This window comes from Sprattus sprattus, assembly GCF_963457725.1.
Source record: "Sprattus sprattus genome assembly, chromosome: 4".
Taxonomy (NCBI): domain Eukaryota; kingdom Metazoa; phylum Chordata; class Actinopteri; order Clupeiformes; family Clupeidae; genus Sprattus; species Sprattus sprattus.
This window is the reverse complement of record NC_137923.1, coordinates 15,897,061-15,922,484: the sequence shown is the minus strand read 5'-3', so window position 1 is coordinate 15,922,484 and position 25,424 is coordinate 15,897,061. Positions and strand designations below refer to the sequence as shown.

At 39.5% G+C, this 25,424-nt stretch overlaps 2 protein-coding genes across 2 annotated transcripts; one reads left to right on the top strand and one right to left on the bottom strand.

The window, feature by feature from the left end:
- Positions 1-1,286: 1,286 nt before the first annotated feature.
- On the top strand, positions 1,287-9,297 carry tacr3l (tachykinin receptor 3-like; the record flags this gene model as incomplete). The annotated part of the gene is made up of 5 exons (XM_080836559.1): positions 1,287-1,654; positions 2,004-2,192; positions 2,756-2,906; positions 7,740-7,936; positions 8,941-9,297. The coding sequence occupies 5 exons, from the start codon at positions 1,287-1,289 to the stop codon at positions 9,236-9,238; spliced, it is 1,203 nt and encodes a 400-aa protein (XP_080692685.1). The 3' UTR covers positions 9,239-9,297.
- A 12,365-nt stretch (positions 9,298-21,662) lies between these two features.
- LOC308364208 (ecto-ADP-ribosyltransferase 5-like) lies at positions 21,663-25,096 on the bottom strand. The gene is made up of 4 exons (XM_080837242.1): positions 25,054-25,096; positions 23,623-23,689; positions 22,715-23,409; positions 21,663-22,268 (listed from the first exon to the last, which is right to left on the bottom strand). The coding sequence occupies exons 2-4, from the start codon at positions 23,680-23,682 to the stop codon at positions 22,118-22,120; spliced, it is 906 nt and encodes a 301-aa protein (XP_080693368.1). The 5' UTR covers positions 23,683-23,689; positions 25,054-25,096; the 3' UTR covers positions 21,663-22,117.
- Between the last annotated feature and the right edge of the window lie 328 nt (positions 25,097-25,424).

Genomic DNA, 25,424 nt, shown 5'->3' with positions numbered 1-25,424 from the left:
TTATGTCCATGTTGTGTTCAATGTTTGAAGGGAACACAATCATTTGTCAGCTATTTTGATGTCAGTCCACGTAGAAGTCCTGATTTCGAGTCCTCGAGCTTCCTTGTCAAAATCTTCTGTATGGTTAGAGCCATACTGTCAAGTGAAATTGGTATAAATCAGTACTGTGCCTGTTTACTCTAGCCAAAGAGTAGAGGACATGACAACCCCCAGCGACAGCACAGTGTTAGGGAGGGTGAACTGTTATGACAGCCGGCATCAGAGGTACCAAGTGCTTTCCACATGGACAGCAGGATGAACAGAAGACGCTTGGTTTCCAGGACAGACAGCCTGAGGCTAAGGCATGCAGCCATGCACAGTGGTTGCTACTGAGTATGTGCGGAATATATGATTGGACAACTTTGCCTGCAATAACAACAACGCAGCATTTGTGTCTTTTTTAACTAACCGCTAGGAAAAGGAATCATTAACTTGGAATAACCTATAGATTACTGCTATCTCTGAACATGTCTTGGAAATGTATTGGCCTGTCACAGTGTGGCGAGGTAGCCAACCATGTGCAGGTCTGAGATAACAGTGTGGCTGGATGGAAAACTGACAAAATGGCTTCGATTCATGTTTCAGCTGTGGACACTGTATTCTACAGAGTTAACTCAGTAGTTACTGAACTATCCTTCCATATTCCCCACTTTACGGACAGTGATGAATCTGTGTTGATCCAGTCCTGTTTCCAAAAGGGAAAAAAAGAATCGGCTTTAATGAGGACAGCAGATGTGGAGGCAGGTTTTATTTGTCAGTTGTTTGCATTCTATTTATAACAATTTCAAAAACCTCACCTGTTCCCTTTGTGTTAAATCTGCCTTCATACGTTTGGCGTAATGATTGGGATTTATGACTCCCCGCCCTCCCCTTCCTCTCACATGTTGTGCTAGTGTATGAAGATGTTTAAGCGCCCCTCGCTGATGAACAATGTATGTAAATCCAGTACGTTCGGTCGAGGATGCGCAATAGTCATTACACACAACCTGTTTCTTGCAGACCCCATCGATCAGAAGTTAGGGACGTCAACGAGCTTTAAGTCTTTTCTTAGATGAAAGATTCCTCTAGCAAGTCATGTAGGCACCGGTGTTTCGGAATTTACGCAGAAGGACATTCTTTTTACATTGGGGACAGACGACATTTAGCGTTAGACTTAAAATAACCAACACATCTAGCAAAACCAACTTTTTGATGACAACATATTTCACATCACAGATTTCGTGCATCAAAGCATGCATTGCTAGGGAATGGCTGGGTCATCGAACGGATCTAACATTACGCGTAACTTCACCAATCAGTTTATTCAGCCTCCATGGCGAGTTGCGCTTTGGTCAGTAGCATACAGTTCTGTGTTGGCAGTTGCTGTATTTGGAAATTTGATTGTGATATGGATCATATTGGCTCACAAGCGAATGCGAACGGTGACAAATTATTTCTTGCTTAATTTAGCATTCTCTGATGCGTCAATGGCTGCCTTCAACACACTTATTAATTTCATTTATGCCACTCATGGCGACTGGTACTTTGGAGAGGCATATTGCAAGTTCCACAACTTCTTCCCCGTCACCGCTGTGTTTGCTAGCATCTATTCCATGTCTGCCATTGCTGTTGACAGGTAAGGGCATTGAATATTCAGTACATCAGAAATCTCTACAGTTTGCCTGATTCAGTATTTTTAATTGCGTTTGAAGAGCAAATAAGGCTTACACATTGAACTGCATGTTTTGTGCCTTTGAGTCATGTAGTACTCGCTGTGCATAGGAAATGACTGTCTTGTTTAAGAATGTAAAAGATAAACCTTTAAATAGAGATTCTGGGATGCCGAGTTGTTATTATATTAAACTGAGCAGAGACAGCAATAAAGGTGATGTCTGTATTTTCCAAGTGTCATCATGGATCAGTATTTATAGTCAATTGATGCATGTGTATATTTGTCTTTGTTATATGTATGCATATGTATGTAGGTATATGGCTATAATACATCCTCTGAAGCCCCGTTTGTCAGCCACAGCAACTAAAGTGGTAATATTGTGCATCTGGGCACTGGCCATTGTGTTGGCCTTCCCACTCTGTTACTACTCTACCACCTGGAAGACGCCCCAAAGAACGCTGTGTTATGTGGCCTGGCCAAGACCCTCGGATGACCCCTTCATGTAAGACACAAAATGTCCCCCTTTCCTTCGAATCCCCCATTCTTGACACAGAAGTGTATTCTTTTAAAGCCATCAATTTTCGCACGTTTATGGAAAAGCAGTCGGTGGTGCTTAAGGATGTTTTCCCGATATCTGCCTTACTGAATTTTCCTCATGTTTTTTAATGTGACTTTTTCAAATGTTGGTTTGAACCATTTTGCATCTACCTTGGAAGAGAAATCGCCTTGTGGCTCTTCCATATTTCATGTCCACTTCTTATCTTGCTATGACTTTTCAACTAACCACCTAATGACACTTTATTCACACCAGACCTCAGTCCTTGGGGCCACACAGGCACATAGCAAATCCAAGAAAAACTATATGCAAATAGATATCAGAGGGACATGCAAGCAACGTAAGAAATACAATGAAAATCTGCACTTTTTGTAATAAAAAGTCAGTGATTATCAAAAAAGCTAAAATTATGAAATGATGAATGTTGAACTTAATTAGGTTAGGACAATAGATATAATTAAGATCAATTAAAATAAAAGAGCCACTTGTTTCTCCCTTCACCTGCACAGGTATCACATCATTGTGGCTGTGTTGATTTACATGCTCCCCCTGGTGGTCATGGGTATCACCTACACTGTTGTGGGGATGACGCTGTGGGGTGCAGAGATACCCGGGGACTCGTCAGATAACTACCACGATCAGCTACGTGCTAAGAGAAAGGTAAGCAGTGCGTATTTAAGATGCTTCAGAGTAGCAATACTGAGCACCATGGTGCACCTAGGTGAGCCTATGTATATATTTGCAATCCTCATTTTGAACAATTAACATAATCCTTCTCCTCTGCCAATCTATGCCTTCCAGGAAAATGGATTTGGATTATTAGACAGAATATAAGTAATGGTTGAAATAATGGCAGTATTTTGATTTTGTTTTGTCCATGCTGAACCCCTACTGAATTCATCAGGATGAATATATTCTGGTCTATTTTTATTCCTGTGATCCTGTTACGCATTGGCAGACCATTGTTGGTGCTCTCTAGGGCTCATTTTGCACAAGGATTAAGGTCATTTCTGTACGTATGATGAATGTCTAGTGGGACAGCTGTGAGGGTTTTAAAAATACTTTCTACTGTATGTTGACTCCAAATCAGGGATTACCCAGGAGTTCTTTCTTTCTGAGACAGGTAAATGAGTTTCTATTAATGACAGTCTTGTTTTCCTGAAAACTAAAACCCTTTTTTTTGTCTTAATGGATTAGAATGAGATTTGACTCTAGTTTTTTCACCTCCTAGGTACTAGGAGGACATTTTATTAATTTTGTTCCTAATCTCTGAAGAGTTAATTTATTGGCTCAAAAGTTGCTACTTGCAGACTAGAGAGTAGCCTACACAGGAAATATCGTTCTTCAAGTGACAAAGTGCAAACAGACGTATCCTGCCCTGAGAGACACTCTAAGGTCAAAAGCACAAATAGTGTTCCTAATAATTCAAGGCAGGTTTGGGATGTGAAGAAGGATACACAATGCAAGGCGTTGCTTCTGATACAAATGATGAAAGCTGACGTTTTTGTCCCTTTGGTTCCCTAAGGCAGAACTACAAAAAATGAAAACCTTTAGGGCTCCTTTCAGGCATAAAAATATACAGTGGTGGCCAAAATTATTAGAACACTAGGCATATTTTAAGAGGTTTCAGTTGTTTTTGTTGAATTGGCCATTAAAATACCCTTAAAACTAATGAAATACCTACAAAGTCATCATTATGCTCTATAAACCATGGAATAGAGCCATCATAAGTAGATTAACGTAAATTTCCGTACAAAAACAAACTAGGCCTATTTCACACAATCATGTTCCTTCACAGAAGAAGCCAAATTACTTGTGTATTCATTGTCAGGTGTGATCATGGTTAAATTGATGGTGATGCAAGAGTCTTAGGACACAGCTCTGTGATTCTTTTGAATGCACAAGGCCTATCTTCCGCATTAAGTGATTGGTAACATCAGGGTTTTGTTACTGAGGCCACACCACCAATTGGTATAGATTCAAAGCCTCGAGAGGCAGTCTTGAAGCAAATGTTGCTCTTTGAACATGGCTAAGGTGAAGAATGAGCTAATGAGTGAGCAACAGGTTCGAATAAAGGCCCTTTTTGATGCTGGCTGTAGTTACCGCCGCATGGCCAAGGACTTGAAATGCAGTCCAAGCACTGTAAAGTACACTTTAGACCGCCATGCCACCAGAACCGAAAGGGGAGAGGCTAAAAAAAGAAACTTTCAGACAGACAAGTGAAGCATCTCAGAATTCTCAGTCTAAAGGACCCAAAAAAAGACTTCACGAGAACTGTGTGACGAGATCAACACCACAATAACGAATGGTTCAATAGTGTCCTCAAGAACTGTGCGGCAGAAGCTGTGAGAAAAAGGACTTTTAGGCAGAATAGCAGACCAGAAACATTACTGAAAGAGAAAAATAGAGTGAAACGCCTGAAATTTGCAAAAGAACACAAGAAATGGACAAAGAAAGATTGGTATAAAGTGTTGTGGACTGATGAGTCCAGGTTTGAATAGTTTGGCAACAAGCGAACAGTGTATGTTCAATGAAGTGAGGGGGAGAGATATAAAAATTATGGTGTGGGGTACCATTTAATCCTCAGGAACAGGTGACTTGGCGAAATTGATGGCATCATGGATAAGAAAGTATACCATAACATTTTGGTGAGGCACAGAGTACCTTCTGGGAGTTGTGTTGTGTGGGCCTAGATTTATATTCCAAGCCGACAATGACCCTAAACATTCTTCTAACTATTGCCGGTACGACCTGTGACAGAAGGAATCTTCTGGAACATTGAAAATGATGGACCATCCCTCTCAAAGTCCGGACCTCAAACCCATCAAGCAAATTTGGGACGAGTTGGAAAATAAACTGGACAGATCTATTGTACATCCAAAGGAAAGGCGTGAGCTGCAGAAGGCATGGGATAACATTAGTGTTGAAGTTCTCAAGAAATATATTGACTCTATGCCAGAGAGATGTGCTGCTCTAATTGTTGCAAAAGGTGGGCGTACCAAATATTAAAGTGGATAAAAACAGTAGGACTCACTTCATCTGATATTTGTTGTGCTCAGAACAACCATCTGCATGTTTCATTTACATTATGAAATTAAATCATGTTTTGGAGACAAAAAAAGGTCAATATTCTCAGATCTGTCAGGTGTTCTAATAATTTTGGCCACCACTGTATATTGAATATATTTTGTGGCATTCTCAGTAATACCCTATGGGCCAGTTGTTCCAGGTTTTTTCAAGTTTAAATGGCATATTCATGTATACGAATTTGCATTCATTAATGAAGCAGACATTCTTACCCAAAGCAAAAAAACAGTGTACAACACAAATGCAGTGCTCCTGGTACATGTACACAATTGCCAAAAGCCACTCTATCACCAACATAATGAAGTCACAAAAGCATAATGAATTGTATGATAATTAGCCTATTATGGCATGTTTGGTTTATATTTATGCATTGAACTTCAGCTTTCCCATACCTTTAATCTTTATCTGCGTTCGTGCAGATGGTTGGCCACTGTGACCTGCTGTGGTGGGTGCGTCATCACTAACCTTTGTCAGCTTTGTGTGTCGGTCTATGACAGGAACTCACTGCAACCTCCATTGACACCTCGAGACCCATTAGTGAGGTCTACCTCCCTCAGAGCAGTGATGCAGATTCGCCCAGTCATGTCCCAGTGAATGTCAAACTCAGCTCATTGCATTCCACTGCATTCCTTTCGACTTTTATAAGTGTTAAAAAATCCTTTGGCAGGGAATAGCCAGAGCTTGTTCTGTAGTAAACACTCTTGTCTCTGGAGTCTCTGTCCTTGTATACACTTCCTAAAGCACGCACACAAGTCTCATAGACATGACCAAAAGCTTAATTTTGCAGCACTGTCCCACTAAAACATAGTCTAGGATGTAGTGGGTTGTGCTTGATGCGAAGTGTGATGTGAAGGACAGTAAAATCAAATGACTAGAAATCAACAATCAATAAAGGTGATCCTTGTAAGCTGTTTCTAATGTCTCTGTGGGCTCTGTCTTTCCTTCTCTTGTGCTTTGTCTATTTCTCTATCCTTCAGACACACAGAATATAGCACGCTATTAGCGGACTGGGTATATATGTGTGTGAGAGTGTGTGTGTCCTTTCAAGTAGCTGTGAGAATGTTCTCTTCAGAGCACCAGTTGTCACCCTTTATCCCTTCATGGCTATCGACTGTAGCCAGACGCATGAATTCAAACATGTTGTTGAATGGTCCTCCCAGCAGTAGGTTGAATGGTCCTCCCATGTCTCGCATCAGTGCACAAGCTCCTTCACGTAAATTACTCAATTCTCTTTTGAGGGCATTGCAGCCCTGTCATATTTTTTCTTCAATTTTTATTGCATTCCTGGGAAAAGTAAAAAAAAAAAAAAAAAAATGAGATAAGCGTGCATTCAGTGGCAGAGTTGGATTGCTGAAAGCTCTGTGCAGTGAGTGGCGGTCCAGAAGAACTGCTGCTGTTTTTGTCTCTGATGACAGCTGTCATGTTGTGATTTGTGATAATCAGAAGAAGCTAGGCACACTAGCTTCTTGTTTACATGAGTAAAGCTCAGGGCCAGATGTTCTGATTCCTTAATGTAATGAGTCACATTAGCAAAAGCAGCAGTGTGACTAATGACGAGTGTAAATGAATATGATTCATCTGAAGAGAACAATGACGATATATGTCAATACAAATAATTATTATTATTTAAGGATGATTTCAAGGTTAACGATTATTCTTATGTTTGCACACACTAAAAATGGTCATTGGAATTAGATTCTTCTTCACCTACTCAGTAATTTCAGTTTTTCAATCTTGCAAACTGCAAAACATTGCATCTTCATGCATAGAAAGGTAATTACTCCTCCATTGAAACACCTTAGCTGCTGTGTTTCAGGAGATGTTTCTAACCTCATGACAGCTGTTCACTCCTATGCATCACTTAACATGAGGAAGCACAGATTAGAATGCAACTCTTGATTGTGATGTGTATCTGTTTTGTTCAAATTCTGTAGCGCAGGTGCAGTACAGACTCCTAGTTGTCCTTTTTGTCATAAAAGAAGTGATGAAGTGAACGTGTCTCATTTTCTCCCAGGCCTCTATGTTGTCATTAATCTGGAGTGCGGTAATTACTTTCGCTTGTTGTTACTCTGCAAGTGTCATTATTTTAGAGCATTTCAGGAGGCCATCACACACTGCTCATCACACATCATCTGCAGAATGAAGTGAAGTGTGAAGAGCCAGTGAAGAGCGATGATATCGCCTGTAGAGAAAGCCACCGATACACAGTTCAGCTGCTTGTACCTCACTCTCTCCACATCTTTCGCTCTAAATTGCTCTTAGTCTCTCTTTCTGTCTGTTTTTATATTCTTCATTTTCTTCCCTTGTCACTGATCTTTATCTCTTTGTTTCGGCAGTCTGCATGGAATCATGTCCAATTGGCCCATATTTATGGTTTCTGTCTCATCTTCTCCTTTCTGCTTTAAGGTGGTGAAGATGATGATTGTGGTGGTGGTGACATTTGCCATCTGTTGGCTGCCGTACCATGTGTATTTCATCTTGACTGGCCTCAATAAACGACTGAACCGCTGGAAATCCATTCAGCAGGTCTATTTGTTTGTGCTGTGGTTGGCCATGAGCTCCACAATGTACAACCCAATCATCTACTGCTGCCTCAATGGAAGGTGAAAACACACATGTACTCATGTCCATATTCATATTGTCACTCATTCCTCCAAAGCACACAGAAGGAAGTCATTACTACCACCTACATACAGTTACTTCCCTCTGTACCTGGAGAGGAGGCTTATCCGTTGAGTTGCAATGCACGATTCATATTCTACATTTAATTTGCACAGTGAAACCAATATCTTATATTCTATTTTTTATTATATGTATTTGATCTAGTAATATGGTAGTTTGTATGTATATACAGCCGCGGAAAAAAATAAGAGACCACTTCAAAATTATCAGTTTCTCTGGTTTTACTATTTATTGGTATGTGTTAAAGTAAAATGTACATTTTAGTTTTATTCTATAACCTACTGGCAACATTCCTACCAAATTTCAAATAAAAATATTGTCATTTAGATCATTTATTTGCAGAAAAATGACAATTGGTCAAAATAGCAAAAAAGATGCAGTGTCTTCAGATCTCTTAATTTTTTCCGCTGCTGTATACTGTATGTGTATGCAATTTCCCTTTGGGCATCGATAAAGTAATCTATCTATCTGAACATCCCTTTAATTAAGACAAACACACTAAATCTCTTAATCTCCTCCTGCCCTTTATTAATGGCTCTCCAAACGTCCTTCCTGGGCTTTACTGGTTTCAGGGAATGTAATGTTGTGGCAGTCTTATGCAGAAATGTGTTGTCTCCAGAAACTGTTATATATTCTACCAGCTGGGGGTGCAGTAGTTTTGGCACACTGGGTAAGTGGGTGGGGCAACCTTAGTCATGTGACCCCCTGAGTTTTGTCAGTGCAAGTTTCCACAGCCCTGGAACCATAATTTCATATTGAACAATTCCACTCGACTCACTGTGTGTATGTGTGTGTGTGTCTGTCTGTCTGTCTGTCTGTCTATGTGTTACTAAGAGATCATCACTCACTCATCTCCAAAAATGACCTAAAATGGTATTGATTTAAGCACATGTGCCCTACGGGGATTTTTGTCTCTTGGCTCTAGGTTTCGGGCGGGGTTCAAACAGGCGCTCCGCTGGTGCCCGTTCGTACATGTCTCCAGTGCAGATGAGCTGGAGCTGCGCGCCATTCGCTACCAGCCGCGCAACCAGAGCAGCATGTGCACGCTGTCCCGTGTCGAGACCAGCCTCCATGGAGACGAACGGGTCCGCAGCCGCGACAAGCCTGGCAAACCACTTGGTCAAACAGGCGTTGCTAACGGCAGTGATAAAGAGAGCGAGTCAGCAGCTGTCTCTGATCTCCAGGGTCTGCAGGAGAACAGGACATCAGGGCAGCTCAGCTGAAGAGAGCTGAAAGTTCACGGTCTTTCATACGTCTTAAAGCCTCCACAAACACCTGTATGGCCTCCAGAAAGTCTCATCAATGTGAAACATCAGTATTGTACTTTTGAAAAAAAATAAACAGCTGAGGGACCATGTGGTTATAATATATTTGGAAAAATATACTGGAGCTAGCCAATTCTAAATTAAGAATAATGTTATGAAATTGAATGGTTGTGTATATATATATATATATAATATGATAGTAAGATGAGTGTCTGTGCATAATTTCTCTGAATGTATATTGCTGCTTTTGATGTAGGAGGGCTAGTATGTTTTATGTGCCAAAATCCATTTGTGAGTTCTAGTCTTTATGCTGCTTTTTCTAGGAAGAGAAAGGAAACAGCAAACCAGACACATGTTAGGGTTTTTGCTGTGGTATTTTCAGAAATTACCTAAAACAGCCAAACAAGTGTGCAATATTACATGCTATTAAATGCTCAATGAACATTTGCCAGTTTTTAATGTACCCTTATAAAATGTCAGCATCCTCAATATTGTGAGAGTGTGTTGGTACTTCATTAAAGGCCTGTAGCATCTCAATCCAGAAACCGCTTATGAGATGTTGTTGTTGAGGTTCTTTTTGATGTTTTGCAACTACTACACATTCAGTATTATGTTTGCAGTTCCATTTCATAATTTGAATAATTCTGGTGTGAACTTCTTGTAATATGTATGTTGTAATATGGTCAATAAAAGAATGAATTCACAACAAAATGCATTGAACTCCAAATTAGGTGAATGAATTCTGCTTTTGAACCACAGAATAAATCTAAATCACAACGAAAACTGCAATCAGAGCTGTTTCCCCACTAGAACATGACCAGAAGAACCTATCTATTCACAAAGTAAATTTGGGTCTGTTTATACCAGGCTAGGCCTCTGTGGCCCAGCTGATTCAGATTCAGCAAGTGAGATGGTGGAGCTGGAATGAGGCTCAAGATGGAGAGCAGTCACTTTGTATTCAGACTAAAATAGAAACACTGACTACTTTTGTTTCATTTCCCCTTCCTAAAGATTTCTGGTAACCATGGGGATCTGTGTACACATTTATGTCATGATGCAGCATGATGATGTCTGCATATGAATCATTGGTCATGACTTAAAGAAGGGTCCCCAAGGACAGCATATTGTACCCCTTGTGTAGCAGGGTAAGATATTGTTGCTTGCAGGTTCCTGCACGCCTTGATTGGTTGTGTTCCTCTGCATTAGCAAAGCCGTCCACCCTTGTTTTATGTGATTAAGTGAAGATCCTAACGATCCCTTCATTCTCCATCTAATAAACAATTGGTGAATGTCAAGAAAAGTTGTAATTCTGCTCAGTGCAACAATTATTTTGAATATCCTCACTAAAACTTTTATGGAATATAAAGACAGAATTACCTATAATACTGGAAATTACCTGAGCAAGTTATTTATACGGTTAAAAGTGTATGGCGTGAGTTGTTCCCACATTTCGAATTTGGAAATCTTTTGGCATTACCCCCATCTCTGCCTCTTGTACTACTGTCTCACGACAGATACGCTGTGATGCTTCAAGCTCATTCCCTGCCTTACAGGCATTTTCTTTTCTTTGAATTCAGAGATAAAAGCTGCAAGACCTAGGCTGGTTGTGACACCATTTTACTTTTCCAAAACACTACGCAGAGAAGGTTTAAGTATGTCTCACACTAGATTAAACATTGCAAGCTTGTAATGAACCATTTGTGGGAAAACTGAATTAATAGTGCCAACACTGTACAAGTTGAGTAGAAGAGAGTAAGTGAAGTGAAATAAGTGTAAATAGCTCTTCCCAGTAATGCAATGTCAGCACACATGTGAAAACGGCTGACCTTTGGTCTAGCATGGGTGCTGTCTGTGTGGAAAATGCCTCATGGATGAGTCAACAGGCTTGCAGCTTATCACCACATAACTTACATAAGCCAATAATGCAAGACCAATTAGAAATAACTTTCTGTCCCTTAGCCATTTTTACATCTATTCGTAGGTTGAGGCTGGGCAATCAAAGGGCATCATTAAACAAAGATGAAACACAATGAATCACAGTGATGGTGATCATGATGACCTACACTAGTCAGACCAGCTCAGTGAAGTAGAGAAGAAGAAGACATTTGGAATAGGAGACATTACATTTGGGTGATGGGTTGCATAAACGTCTTCAAGCAACAGATGGGTGTTCACATATTGGATATGAAGAGGGATTTATGTTTCAATATTGACTGATCAAATCCTTCTGTTCACACTACACTGTAGAAAAAAAATCTGTAAAAAAAAAACAGTAAATTACTGGCAGAACAAAAACCTTAAAATTAAAGTAAATCATCCTAATTCAAATAAAGTGCAAAAACACTATATTTACAGATATTTCCATTTAAGGATTTGCAGAGAAACACTGTTATTTTATAGATTTTTCCTCAATTAATACAATCAAACACCATTAATAAAGTGACAGCCCTAACAGTTTAGCAGAGAAAAACAGTTTTACAGATTCTTCCTAATTTATTACGAGCAAATACCTTTAATTAAGTTAGGGTACTAAAAGTATAGCAGAGAAACACTGTTATTTTACAATGTTTTCCTCGATATTTAAGATTAAAAACCTTCAATAAAGTGGCAGTCCTAACAGTTCAGCAGAGAAAAACTGTTATTTTACAGATTTTTGTATCTATTATTAATATTGAGCACTTTCAATAAAGTGACAGTACTATAAATCTAGCAAAAAATGCTGTTATTTTACAGAATATTCCTAATTTATTACGAGAAAACACCATTAATTAGGTCAGGCTTCTTAAATTAAGATTAACCACCTTCAATAAAGTGGCAGCCCTAACAGTTTTGCAGAGAAACACTGGTATATTACAGATTTTACCTCATTTATTAAAATGAAACACCTTCAATTAAGTGACAGTACTTTACATTTAGCAGAGAAACTGTCATTTTACAGATTGTTCCTACATTTTTATGATCATACACATTCAATAAAGTGCTGACACATGCTCAAGATTGTAAAATGATGGTTTTATTTTGGAAGACGAAAATAAAAACTCTAAAGGTACTATATAAAATGGATTACAATTATTTCAAACATTGACTTGCAGGGTTTGTGTTTAGAGTTTATGTTTAAACAAAACAGATACATCTAGATGTTTAAAATTAAGTGAAGTAAAAAAGCATGGCACAAAAGGTAAATTAATTTGTACCGGAAGTCGACAGTGCAACATAGCGGTCACTGAACGTAGCGGCTCAAGGCCTGATTATACTCAGTTTTTAACGCAACGCGTAACAACGGAAGATACACAAGAGCCCCTTGCGCAGTTACATAACCCTCTTTTACGTGCTTAAGTGCGTTCCCCAAAATGTCTGACTATCCGACAAAGCCACTCCGGCCCCACACAGCTCGCGAAGACTGTGATTGGCCTGCTAACTGACGGACGGAGTGTCAGACGGAGAGTTTCGGGTGAGGCTGAGTTTATTGATGGAGTACAATCGGGAACAGGAAAAAACATAAGCAGAGTATACAAATCCACGAAAGGGTTAACAGACAGAGTTCTAACACAAAGAACAAGAACTAGGAACATGAACTAAAGATCGCACAGAGTCTCACTCTGGCTACCGAGTGCAAGGGCAAAGAACAGAGGTACACGGCTACAAGCCGAACAAGACAGTCACATTACTCCCGGTGCCGTATGCACGGCACTCTGGATAATGCCGTCCTGAAAGTCTGGCGGCACCAAACTGGCTGACTCGGAAGCCAACAGACAGGGAGCTTCCGGGGCTGGACGCCCATGGACAGAGAGCTTGCTTGGTTGGAAGCCAGCTAACAATGGGGTTGTAGTTGCCGGTGGCCGGGAGGCGGAATCCCAGGGACGAGAGTGGGTCACATAGCTAGAGGTCTCGGACAAAGGTTTTGTCTTTGTAGCGATGAGACCAAACACAGAGTGAGGGGAGTGCAGGTTATATATAGGGAGTGAATCAGGTGTGTGTGATCATGTGATTGGGGACCTGAATGCAGTGCAGCTGGGACGGTGAAAGATACTGATGACATGCAGCTGAGAGTATGAGTGAGAGTGAAACAGGTGTATGTGCTTGTGTGATTGGGAACCTGAATGCAGTGAGTGAGCTGATGGGGGCGTGGACGGAGCGGAGCTCAGCAGGAACATGACAATAGCCTCTACCCACAACAGTTACAACATTTGACTTCAGACTCATATTAAACTACATGGAGTGAGTCAGTCCATTGCAAAGTAATTTCCCCCTTGTCTCGTCTTTATTGTTCTGCATTGCTCTGGGCCAGCCAGATCCAAGGTAAGGTCAGGTCAAAAGTATTGGGACACCTGACCATCACACATATATGAGTTTCACGCACATCTCATTCCAAAACTACTCTGTAACAGCTGCCTCTCTTCTAGGAAGTCTTTCCACAATATTTTGGAGTGGGTCTGTTGGATTTAGTGCCCATTCAGCATTGGGGAATTTGGACAATGCTCTTGTGTGACTAGACCAGGCTTGCCGATGCCGTTAGAATGGGTTCCAAATATGTATAGCGGTGTTTAGTTCAGGGGTGGCTTGATTTAAACCGAATGAACAAAGTGAGGTCTGTACAAAAATCTTTGAGTGTGGTGTGGTTTGAGCGAAAATCTTGTCGCTAAATATGCACCAATTCCCACAGACACTCCAAAATCTTGTGGATAAGTGGTTTGTGTGGAATGGAAACTACTTCCGGCTCAGGCAAGTCTTGTGTTGTACACGGTAAAAAGCAAAGGTGTATCTATGGTTGAAAGGCCATCATCTAGAAGCTCTTCAATGACCCCTTGCTTATCAGGATAACCCAATCAGCCAGCAAGATACGCGAACCAGTAACTAATATCATAGGTTGACTGACCTGTCAGTCTGTCACAACGCGCGCACCCAAAACTATTTTACAGTTGTTATCATATATCTATGGTTGCTATGGAAAACTCTGCTAAGTCTGTACGTGGAAAACATAAAATAATACTTTTTAGTAGGCCTTTACATTTGGGCATGGAATTTTAGGTAGAATTTGCCAAAAAACATCAAGGTTCTAACAGTTTAATGAAAATGGGTTGCAAAAATGTTTATGCTGAATTTTTTAGGAATTCACTGTAAATGTACATAGAAACATGATAAATTGTAAGTATGTACATAAACCTAAATATAATGAGCTACATATTTAATTACAGATTATCAGTGTAATATTATTTACATTTGCATGTATTTTAGAAAAATGGAAAAATTATGTATAAATAATACAGTTATTTTCTGTAGAAAAAAAATGAAATCCATGTAATTTGTCATTATTGGCATTGGCCTTAAAAAAGCAGTCATGTTTTTAATTTATAGTTAACCTCAATTATTATACGTAGTTTTGTATACAATTTCACAAAACAGAAAACCACTGTAAAAATGTAGAGTTATTAACTGTAAAATTATTATTATTTATTTATTTTTTTTTTACAATGTAGTCAAACAGCTCCTAACCCTTCTAATCCTAATATCAATATCAATAAATAAATACAAATTCTAGCCTGCCTTCAGGTTTGACAATGCAGTTAGTAAATTGTCTCACCATCAGAGAAATTGTGTTTTATGGTAGGCCCTACTGAATGTAACTTGCTATGAGGTATACTAACTGACGTTGCTGGCTCACTTCATAAATGTTGAATGCAGTTGAGAGTAATCTTCCGGAGGTTAAGGGAGTAAAAGCAAGATCTAGGTGGTCATAGCCTATTATATAAAGCAGAACAACAACACTTTTTTTTATAAAGATGACATAGAAACACCTCCATAGTGCTGGCTACAATATGCTAAATTATGTTTCCAAACAAACTAGAGCCATTACTGAGAAACAAATTGCATTTGATATTTCAAAATGTAGAGAATCCATACAGAAGGATAAAAAAATTAAAAATAGAAAACAACATAACACTGGCCTGGAGATTAATTTCGTAAGTAAAGGGGAAAATCAAGGAAAGGAAAAGTAGTTGCAAGGCAAGACGTGAAGCATATAAAATAGAGATGTGGAGATGAATGAACGGAAATGTCTCGTTTCCTTTCCCTCCCTTGTTTGACTGTTCTGAATCCAGCAGCAGGAATCTCACCCCCGCCCCGCTACCACTCATTTCCATCGCCTTTTTCAAAATTACACGGCAGGAACCAGCCTGGTTTTCAATATTAGAAACAAACAATGAAGCTTTTTACACACCGCGTTCAAGTCGGGACTATTGCGGGGGCAACATTGTTGTTCCACCACTGATCCAGCAGCGGAGAGGCTGAACGACGTCTGTGCAAACGGGACAGCCGGCATGGCGGAATAGGGGTGTGGCGCAGCTCAACAGCTAACCAAAACAGTCAGGACTAGGCCTACTGTGTTGTCAGAACCCACAAATCTGATATGATAAGCATTAACACCAACTTTGCTTAAGTTTGAACATTGCTTTCATTTTCAGTGTCACTGTCACTAATCATTGATTTTGAAAGTAAGAATGGGCTAGATTGTATTTACCCGACGCATTTGTTATGGCGCATTCAAGACACCTCGGAGTTCGTAACGTCCACATATTTCCCAGCTCCGACTTTAATGCGTTCGAGCCAAATGTGAACCCAATAATGTGGTGACGACTTAACAGTGGATTTTTCTTCTATCTGCGGGCTATCAATAATTATGTACATTTATTACAAACAATTATGTTTATTTCCTGTTCATTTTGACACTGCCTCTTCAAGCAGCTTCTCACACATTACATGTTTTTAACTTTCGATATAGTCAACGTCTCTGTTTGGTTCCTCACCATATTGACAACAATGTAATTTTGATGAAATGATGTGTTACACCGAAGCCGTGGATTTGGGGAGTTTCTATGACAGATGTACATCTTCAAGTGGCGTTCCAGTGCAATTTTCGTTGAAAGTTGAGAGTTGAAAATATCTGAGATCCAAGTGGTCTCGAACGCGGCTTTATAGATAAAGTTAGTTGCTATGTTAAATGACACTCCTCTGATCCGAGAAAAACTATGTTAAAGGACTAACTGGGGCGTCATTATGCCACCTCTGTTCAGCATACAAGTGAAGACGGCATGATGAGGGTTCTTCTTGAGATGATTATTGCGGGATCTCTGTATAAAAGGACTACTGACTGCACAGGGTGTGCTATTTACGTCCTGAAAGGGCATTGTGTTATTTGAGTTGTTTAATTTTGTAAAACAATTTCAAGTCACTGGCTCAAGGATAAAATGTGGACATGTAGTAATTTAGCCTTGGCAGTATATTTGAAAAATGGGGGGAAAGCCTTTCAAATGGACTAAAAATGACTCAATGACTTACTTTTTGCGTTCTCATAATTAAGGCTGTGCTCTCTGACATGAAATTGAAAAAAATGGACACATATATTAGTGAATTTATGAAATGTAATTTGTGTCAGAGTTTGTGCAGCTTTCACTTCAGTCATATACTTTATAAACATATGGGCTGGCAAACAACAATGAACATGACCACAGTTCCGAGCATATCAGGAAACTATTATAGTATAATACTGATAGGCAAGATGGCAGGTGGGCAACCAGCAACCATGACTACTACCGCCCCAGATGGGAGGACTAATGTCACACCAGCCGAAATGAACAGATGAGCACATACACGCGGCCATACTCTGCTGCCCAAAGTTCAAAGGGACACTTCTCCAGATCATTTGATCTTTCCAGCCAGGACGCCATACCACAAAGGAACACCATCAGCATGTGTGCTTTGACACCACAGACCACTTGACGCAGGAAAACGACAGGTAGCAGACACTACGGGCCAAGTGTCTGCTGCTATGGAGAGAGAGGCCCTATACACCCCCTATCTGCAGAGGAAACCCCCACAGTCTTTGTTTTTGCTGTCCGGAAGATATGGTCAAACATGCTAGCAAGGTCAGTAACTGAAGAATGTTTAGACACTGTGAGGACATTGACCAGTACCTTTAGACATGGAGTGTAGGCATCAACACATAATGTACTGGTAGTCAAAAACATCAGTCTACAAGTGATTCTTGGTTGGGACTTCCTCTGTACACATCATGTGGTGATTGATTTGAGGGAGCAACACCTACAGTATGGAACTGGACTGCAGGGCTCTGTAGGAGTTTTTGAGCCATGTTCAAGCACCATCCCAGGGTTGTATAAAGCATGCACTGTGTCACAAGTGAAAAATGGGATTGCCATTTCTGCACTATTCAGACTCAGTCTATTTGGTCCCTGGTTACATGTACAACAGGGTTAGGAGTTCACTGTAATGGGGCCTACTGTGCCCAGTGAGCAGGTTCAGCCATCATCCAGACCTCAGTCACTGTCTATTGAACAGAGATGAGACACAACAATTGGAGAGACTTTTGACTGACTATGTTTTCAATGCCCATGACCATGATTATGGCCGCACAAATGTTGTCAGACACACCATCAGGACAGCATAGGCTTTCCAGAGGTGAGAGCATAGCTGGAGTAGCAAATTCAGCAGCTGTAAGCCCATGACATCACTGAGGAAAGTTGTAGCCCCTGGGCCTTACCCGTGGTCAAAGTAAAAAAAGGATAAGAGCTACAGATTTTGCATCAATTTCTACTTTATTCAGTTACTGGGATGCATATCGTCTGCAATGAACTGCTGATGGTTTGGATAGTCTTCCATGGCAGTTCAACAGACTGGTCAAGTGGTTATTGGCTAGGTGAATTAGACAACAAGTACAGAAAAACAGCCTTCACCACTGTCTGTTCACTGTACCATGTTGAAGTCATGCCAATAGAATCACAAATGCCCCCCCTACCTTTCAAAGTTTTATGGAGCTTATAATGCAGGGTCTCCATTGGACAGTTTGTCTTATCTACATGGACAACGTTTTAGTGTTTAGCTAGACATTCCTGGGACATCTACAAAGACAACAGGAAGTGTTTACCTGTTTCCAAACTGCTGGCTTGAAACGTAAGCTCAGCAAGTGTCATCTTGCATGCAGTCATGTATCTTTCCTCGGACACGTTTCCAGAGAGTGCCTACATACTGATGTAGAACTTGGAGAATGTCAAGCATTGGCCTATACCACCCCACTGAAGTGTATGCCTTCCTTGGTTTGTGCTCTTACTATAGAAGATTTGTACAAGGCTTAGCTGCCACAGCTGCACCTCTGAACTTCCTGACACAGAGAGGTGTTGCTGTCAACTGGTCTGATGAATGTGAGGAGGCATTTAGTGTGTTAAAGCAAGCCATAACCAGTCCTCCAGTGATGGCCCATATAGTGTTCAACAAGATCTTGAAGTTGTATACAGATGCTGCTCAGGCTGCCAATGGATCTGTGTTTGATCAGGTGAATGACCAACAGGAGTGTGTGACAGCATATGCCAGTCACACACTCTCTCTCACACAGAAATGGGCCACTTACAATGGAGCTATTGGCCGTTGTTTGGTCAATTAAACACTTTAAGCACTTATTTACTAGCAGTTCCTTCACCATTGTAACGGTGTAACAAACGCCTTCTCAGTCTGAAAAGAGTCCCACTGGATGCTGACCCGGCAGGCCAGTGGATTCTTGAGTAAGATGTGTATGACCGACATGGTTTATTGGACCCTTGCCATGCCACCTTGAAATTTGTGTGCCCCTTAGCACACGTTGGAGTAGGCCTCCTGGACCCATGACTCTCTGCAGCATCTCCTTGAGGCAGGTGGAGAATGTATTGTCAACAGCATTCAGGGCTTTGTCCATGGTCACATGGATCTAAGGACAACCAAAGGACTATTGTTCCATGACAGTCAATTGGAGTCAAACATGAGCTTTACCTTTCATTGTCTGACTGGTCAACTGATTTTGTTGTTGTTCAAGCTGTATGGGCACTGATGCACCTGCTATTCAAAGTTCTTTCCCCTCTTTATTTCAAACCAAATATCCAAACGTTGGGACACCTCAGGAGAGTCATGGTGATTCCCTCACGCAGTTACTTCAACACAAACAGAAACCTTTTATTTGTTTTTGTTTTTGTGAGACACATTTGCTTAAGATGACTACAGAAAAATAAAAAGGTGATTGCTTCAATATAGGATACCATTATTTAGCCCAGTAAATCCTTGAATATGAACATGATAAAACTGATTAGCTATGAGGTGTGTAATTTGATTGTGTGATTAACAAAGAAAATTACTTACTGTCTAAGTAAGGGCTGCCATCAGACATTTTGAGAAGAAGCCTTTTCCTATGTCCTCCATTTTGTCACTCTGAGCCATCAGATAAAAATAGCTATTGTTAATGAGAGACAGGGATAGATGGAGGGATTTATAAAGTGATGAGAAAGCTAGAAGCAGATTAGAAAGAGAGAGGAGCCATTATTCAGAACCCGAGAGAGGTATTTGTAAGGAATGCAGGGAGGAGAGTTGGGAGAGCAAATGGGTAGTTGACAAATATGAGAACAAATAAGGGGTCACTAACTATGTCAATACTTTCTTTTAACTGAACTGCAGCTTAAATGTGACCTTTGGTGTGACATGAAACAAGAGAGATTAATCTTCATTCATAATCTTCCTTTCCCTTCCTCTTCCTTCCTCTACTTCTCCTTATCTTTCCTCGAATGCTATCTCCTCTAACTAATACTTAACTTGCACTTACAGTTGTTACATTCCTGCACTTTCTATTTGAGTGCAGGAATGTGGTAAAGTAGTGGTAAAGTAGTATTCATTGTAATACTAGGTCTCTATTGCTCGTACCTTGATTGTTCGCTGAACGTCGCTTTGGATAAAAGTGTCTGCTAAATTACTAAATGTAAATGGTCATTGTTAGACAAATAATGTTAATTATCTAAAATTAAATTGTTTCCACCCATAATTTGTTGAGCTAGTACAATAAATGCGAGTCAAATCTTGCTGTCATCCTTTTTAAACTGTTAAAATTTAAGATGAGAGATGATTATGACACACAAAATAACAAAACATTTGTTTTTATCTCATAGTATCTTAAAAAAACAGTTGAGTATTGCATTAAGGGAGATACCCTTAATGCAATACTCAACTGTTTTTTTAAGATACTATGAGATAAAAACAAATGTTTTGTTATTTTGTGTGTCATAAAGACAATGTGAATTGTACTTGATTTTCTTTTAAATGTATTAAAATTACAATGTATTGAACCATGCTCGAAAACGTCACACCATAAATACATTTTGAAATTTGAGACATCTAATAACAAAGCAATTTTTCAGGTCCATGTAAATCAAATAAATGTTTAACCATTGCATTTTAATGATGACAATACTAATTACATTTTTATCTTGACAGTAAAAATGCCATCTCACATCAACAACCCAGAGTTGCTTTTGTTTTCGTTGATATGTTCTGTTGATATTTTGATTGGTGTTCTATTGACACCATATCTTTTAAAGGTTTTTGGCATAGAATGTTGTCATATATTTTAAGACAATCAATGTCATTTCTATATATGTATAGGAAAGATTTGGTGCTATACTGACCAAAAGCAAAAAACATTGTGTTTAAAAAAACGTATCATTGCATTTAGAAATCCAGAAAGCACTGTTGACAATCTACCATGGAAACTAACAGTAAAAATCTCTAATATAACCTAATGGATAAATTGTAAACTTCAGCTTCCATCCCTTGAGTAATCAAACCTTATATATGAGTCTTTAATATATTGGACCACAAAACATGGCCAGGAGAAAGCAACATTCAAGGTCACTCACTCACTGAGCTGCTTGTTCAGAGACTGCACTGATAATGACTTAAACTGGAAAATCCACTAAGTTCTTCCTTTCCATGGTAACAGCCAACAGTGATGGAAAAAACAGGACTGACACTACATTCGAGTTTATCTTCAAGTACGTAGAGACAACATCCTGTACAGGAACTCCATTATGAGGGAGGCATACCCTTTTAATTATATTTTTCTCCTACAATTAAGGAGAAAGGCTACACATTTTGAAAATACATCACTCTGTGAAGTATATCAGTAAGGAAGTGAGACTGAATTTAATGCAAGATATTTTGAGATGTGGTACTTTACTTTCTGCAAAAAGCACTGCATGATTTAACATGGCATACATTCTGTGGGTGTCCTTCTGCACTGGAGATTTGGGTCCATCAGTAGATAAATCTATGAAGATACATGAAAGAATGGGCATGTATGTATTTTATCATGTTTTATCCGCTTGGTTTTTTATCCACTACAGTTTATATATAAACCCTTGTGTAGTTAAAGATCTGTATAATAAAAACACTATGCACTCAAATGAGGATAAAGCCAGAGTTTTGCTAGGGCTGACTGGCAAGCAACCAACAATGCTTAGTTTTCTCCCTATGAAAGATTTTAAAGGTAAGCACTGAGTAAGAAAAATGTCCTTTATTTTCAAAGTTGAACAGTAGGAAAGGAAAGGTACAACCATCATGGAGATGTATAGAAACCCAGAAGATTGTCTATAAATTGAAGTGTCTATTTTCTTAAAAGGTGTCAAATCCTTCATCACTTCAACATATTTCAATTCGACCAAAACATAATACCTTGAAAACACATTTCATTCAGCAAAGTTATATAAACCAGAGGTAGGCCTATCAGTAACAAAGGACAATTTAAGTCATTACATATATAGCCCTCCACAGTAGAAGGAAAAGTTCATTTATGCAGAATGAAATGTAAATTGTATGGCATTTATACACTGATTCTTACAATGCAATCCTCTTAATGCAAATGTTTTCCGTGCATTTTGAAGCACATAGCTCATCGTGTGTTGAGGAAGGGTCTGAAAGATATGTGTGTGTGTGTGTGTGTGATTTTATTTAGGGTTTCACAGATCAGCATCTGAGTCACGGTGCAAGACAAATGAGGCAGATGTGAAGAACTGCAGTCAGGAGAACAACCCCACTGGAGCTCACCCATTGGGTGGAAGATCCCCCAGCAGGGGAATCAGCCGTAGCTGAAGTAGTATGAGCTGTTGGAACAGAAGTGGTAGGATCCCTGGGAAAATTAAAGAAAAGCTTTTTAAACGTGGATCACAATGTGAGCACTAGTTATACCCAGAAAACAGATCATGCATCTGTCAGGAAACATGAACAACAATAGTGAAATGTGTCTCATGATGACAAATGTAGCTGGGTATAATCATACACAAAGTTACTTGTATAATCCTGGTGTAAACTGAGAGGGTAGCAAAATGTGGCTCCCACATTCTCACTAGACAATGCTGTACCCTTAAATGCTAATGTTCTAATAGAGCTAATATAGCCACACATTAATACATACTTAGGCAGGAGTCAAGAGTATCTACAATATGCACATTATAAGTTACATTGCGCACATTTGAAAGTCTAAAGGGCCAGTATACTAAAATTAAGTCCCTTTCCCACACCAAAAATGAAAAAATATATAATATGTTGTTTTAAACATTTTCTGTATTGTCTTACCTGGGGAATAGATAACAATTGTGATTGCTATGGAATCTTGAGGAGGTCAACACAATCTCTCTTTTGCAGTCTGTGTCACCAGTCTTCACATCCTCCACTTTAAACACCTCCACTGGTGATATTAACAGCACAGTATGTTCTTGAGAACAGGCATGCTCTTCCAAGTTGATCATAGAACAGGTGGTAATGGTAAACAGGGTTCCACCATCTGCACAGCCCTCTTCCTCTGTGCTTTTATCAAAGTTTGCTGAGAAGAACCCCCCGAAACGCACCTCAGTTCCTTTCACGGCAGTGAAGTCCTTAAAGATGCCGGAATACACAGTACTACACTGTGAGTCGTTCTTCAGCAACCGAAAGGTGTCCATCAGCAGGAAATGGAGGGACTTAAAACGGAACTGGTCTTTGTAGATGCTGGGTGTCCCACCTTTGGTCATAACAGCTTCATTGAATTCTTTAGACAAAGAACGAGAATTACCAAAAGCTTGCAAAGCCTGTGAATGGAGCAGTAGACCTCCAGGGATCTGTTTTTGGCAGTGGCTAGATGTGTTCCACTCTCTCTGGAACACACTGTTGTTCTTGAGCTCCTCCTGAAGAATTCCTTTCTCTGCCAACATTTTTTTCAGCATCTCCTCATGGCATGCAGTGTATGCATCATCTACTGCCTCTGGTGCGAAACCCATCTCTATACAAGATACCTATGATGGCCACAAAAAGTCTAATCAACAACGATATGCCAGCTGAAGGACCCTACCTCATTTTAAATTTAAAAGAAAGTATGACATGTCACTGAGGCTACCAGTTTTTACTCTAGACAAGATGAAGTGGTGTTTATAAATCTACACCCAATACAGTGGTCAAGTGTACAAAATGGAAACATGAACGAGGTAAAGGAATTACAGGAAACTTACTTCTAGAGTAACAGCAGCAAAGAACATAAGTGAAGTATACCACATTCCCCAACCTGCCATTGTAACCCTGAATATGATATTAGAAAAACAAAGAAGAGAGATGTTAATATAAACCCAAAAGGCCACATTGAACAAAAATGTAAACTAAACATTGAAACACCAGACATTGTAAGCCTATCAACATTTTAAAACCCAAATGTAATTTTCAGATAGGACCTCATTTACATTTTGTACAGTGCAACCGAACAAAAAATGTGGACCAAAATAAAGCTTACTCCATTAACACATTTGTGTACAATTTACCAAGAGAGCTGAAGGATCATTTAAAGACAGAGTTGTTAGCTTATGTCCGCTCTTCCAATGAAACCAGCCTGAAATGCCTGGCATATCTTGAGTGCATATCACCTCTTCCTTCCTCCAACTGTTTAGAGGAAATAACTCAGGCGAGTGTTCAAACCCGCCATGTGACTAGTTTTTCAAAAGCCTGGTTCAACTGAATTTGTAATGACATGTTATTTCTTAAACCTTAACTGTCTACAGTTAAATTGTTTACATTCACCAACCATTCCCAGTGTTGATATGTTTGCTATATTCATTTAGTCTTTGGGCAAGTGTTACACTAGTAATACTAGGTTATTTCAGCTGTAGTGGGCACACTAAAAAAAGATAAATATTGTGCTACGCCAGCAGTAACGTGGAACTAGAACAGACGCTGTAGTTTTTGTTCCCTTGTCTGCCTAGGCAGAGGACAAGAAACCCTTAATTAGACTGCGCTGGATAGTAAGAGGGGTCATTTTAGATATCCTCATACTGTTATACATCAGCCAGTCAAAGGTTTGAAAACATGAGCAGCCTTAAGGATGAAATAATGGAATGACATCTGTCTGTCGGGGATATTTTTAACCAATAATTGCACATTCCTTTGTCTTGACATTATGTCTTTCTAAATTATTGAGGGTGACTTAAGTATTTCAACACTTTAAAGTTTACATTTTACTACAAATGAGAACATTAACACAAATCTTTCATTTGTCTTCAAAAATAACCCAGTTTAATTTGCTATTTCACATCCCTGTTTTACCGGCAACCGCAGTGCATTGCACAATCACATGCCCATAATACATACTTCTCTTCCAATGCACTTCATTGCTCCTTTTCAGGCTTTTTTAAACCCAGTGAGATCCTTCAATTAGAGTGGCTGATATATTATACAGCAAATATTCTTTGTGAATGTTGTTCAACAATGACCATAAGAACAGAAAAGTCAAATCAACAGATGTTAAGCAAAACAACACAGTATGCACTCAACTCTAATCTCATTCCTAATCATTCTGGCCTCTCTTTACAAATGCACAAAATCAGCTTTTGCAACTAAGTGATTCACTTTCTACTGACTTAAAAAAAATAAGAATTTCTCTTTTGAAATCTTACCAGAACACTGTAGTCTGCACAATGTCTCACCTTCCAACCCTTCTGACATACACTGAAAACAACCCTTAGTATCCTCTCTCTTTTAAGAAGACCACATTTTGGTCAACCTTCTGCAGATGATAAACTTAGGATGCCCTCTAGTGGTGCAAGGACTATTACACCTAAATGTCATGCTGACAAATATTCACACAGACAATCAAATAAATAAACAGAGCTCTCCGGGGTGACCTCATGTGTCATCATCCATGTTACAGAATAAGTGTGCTGGTTAAAAGCCATGTAAACTGATCTGAAACTCATTAGTACCACATTCTCTGTACAAAAATACGCATCTGTCCTGGGAAAACATATTCATTAGGAGTAATCAAAAA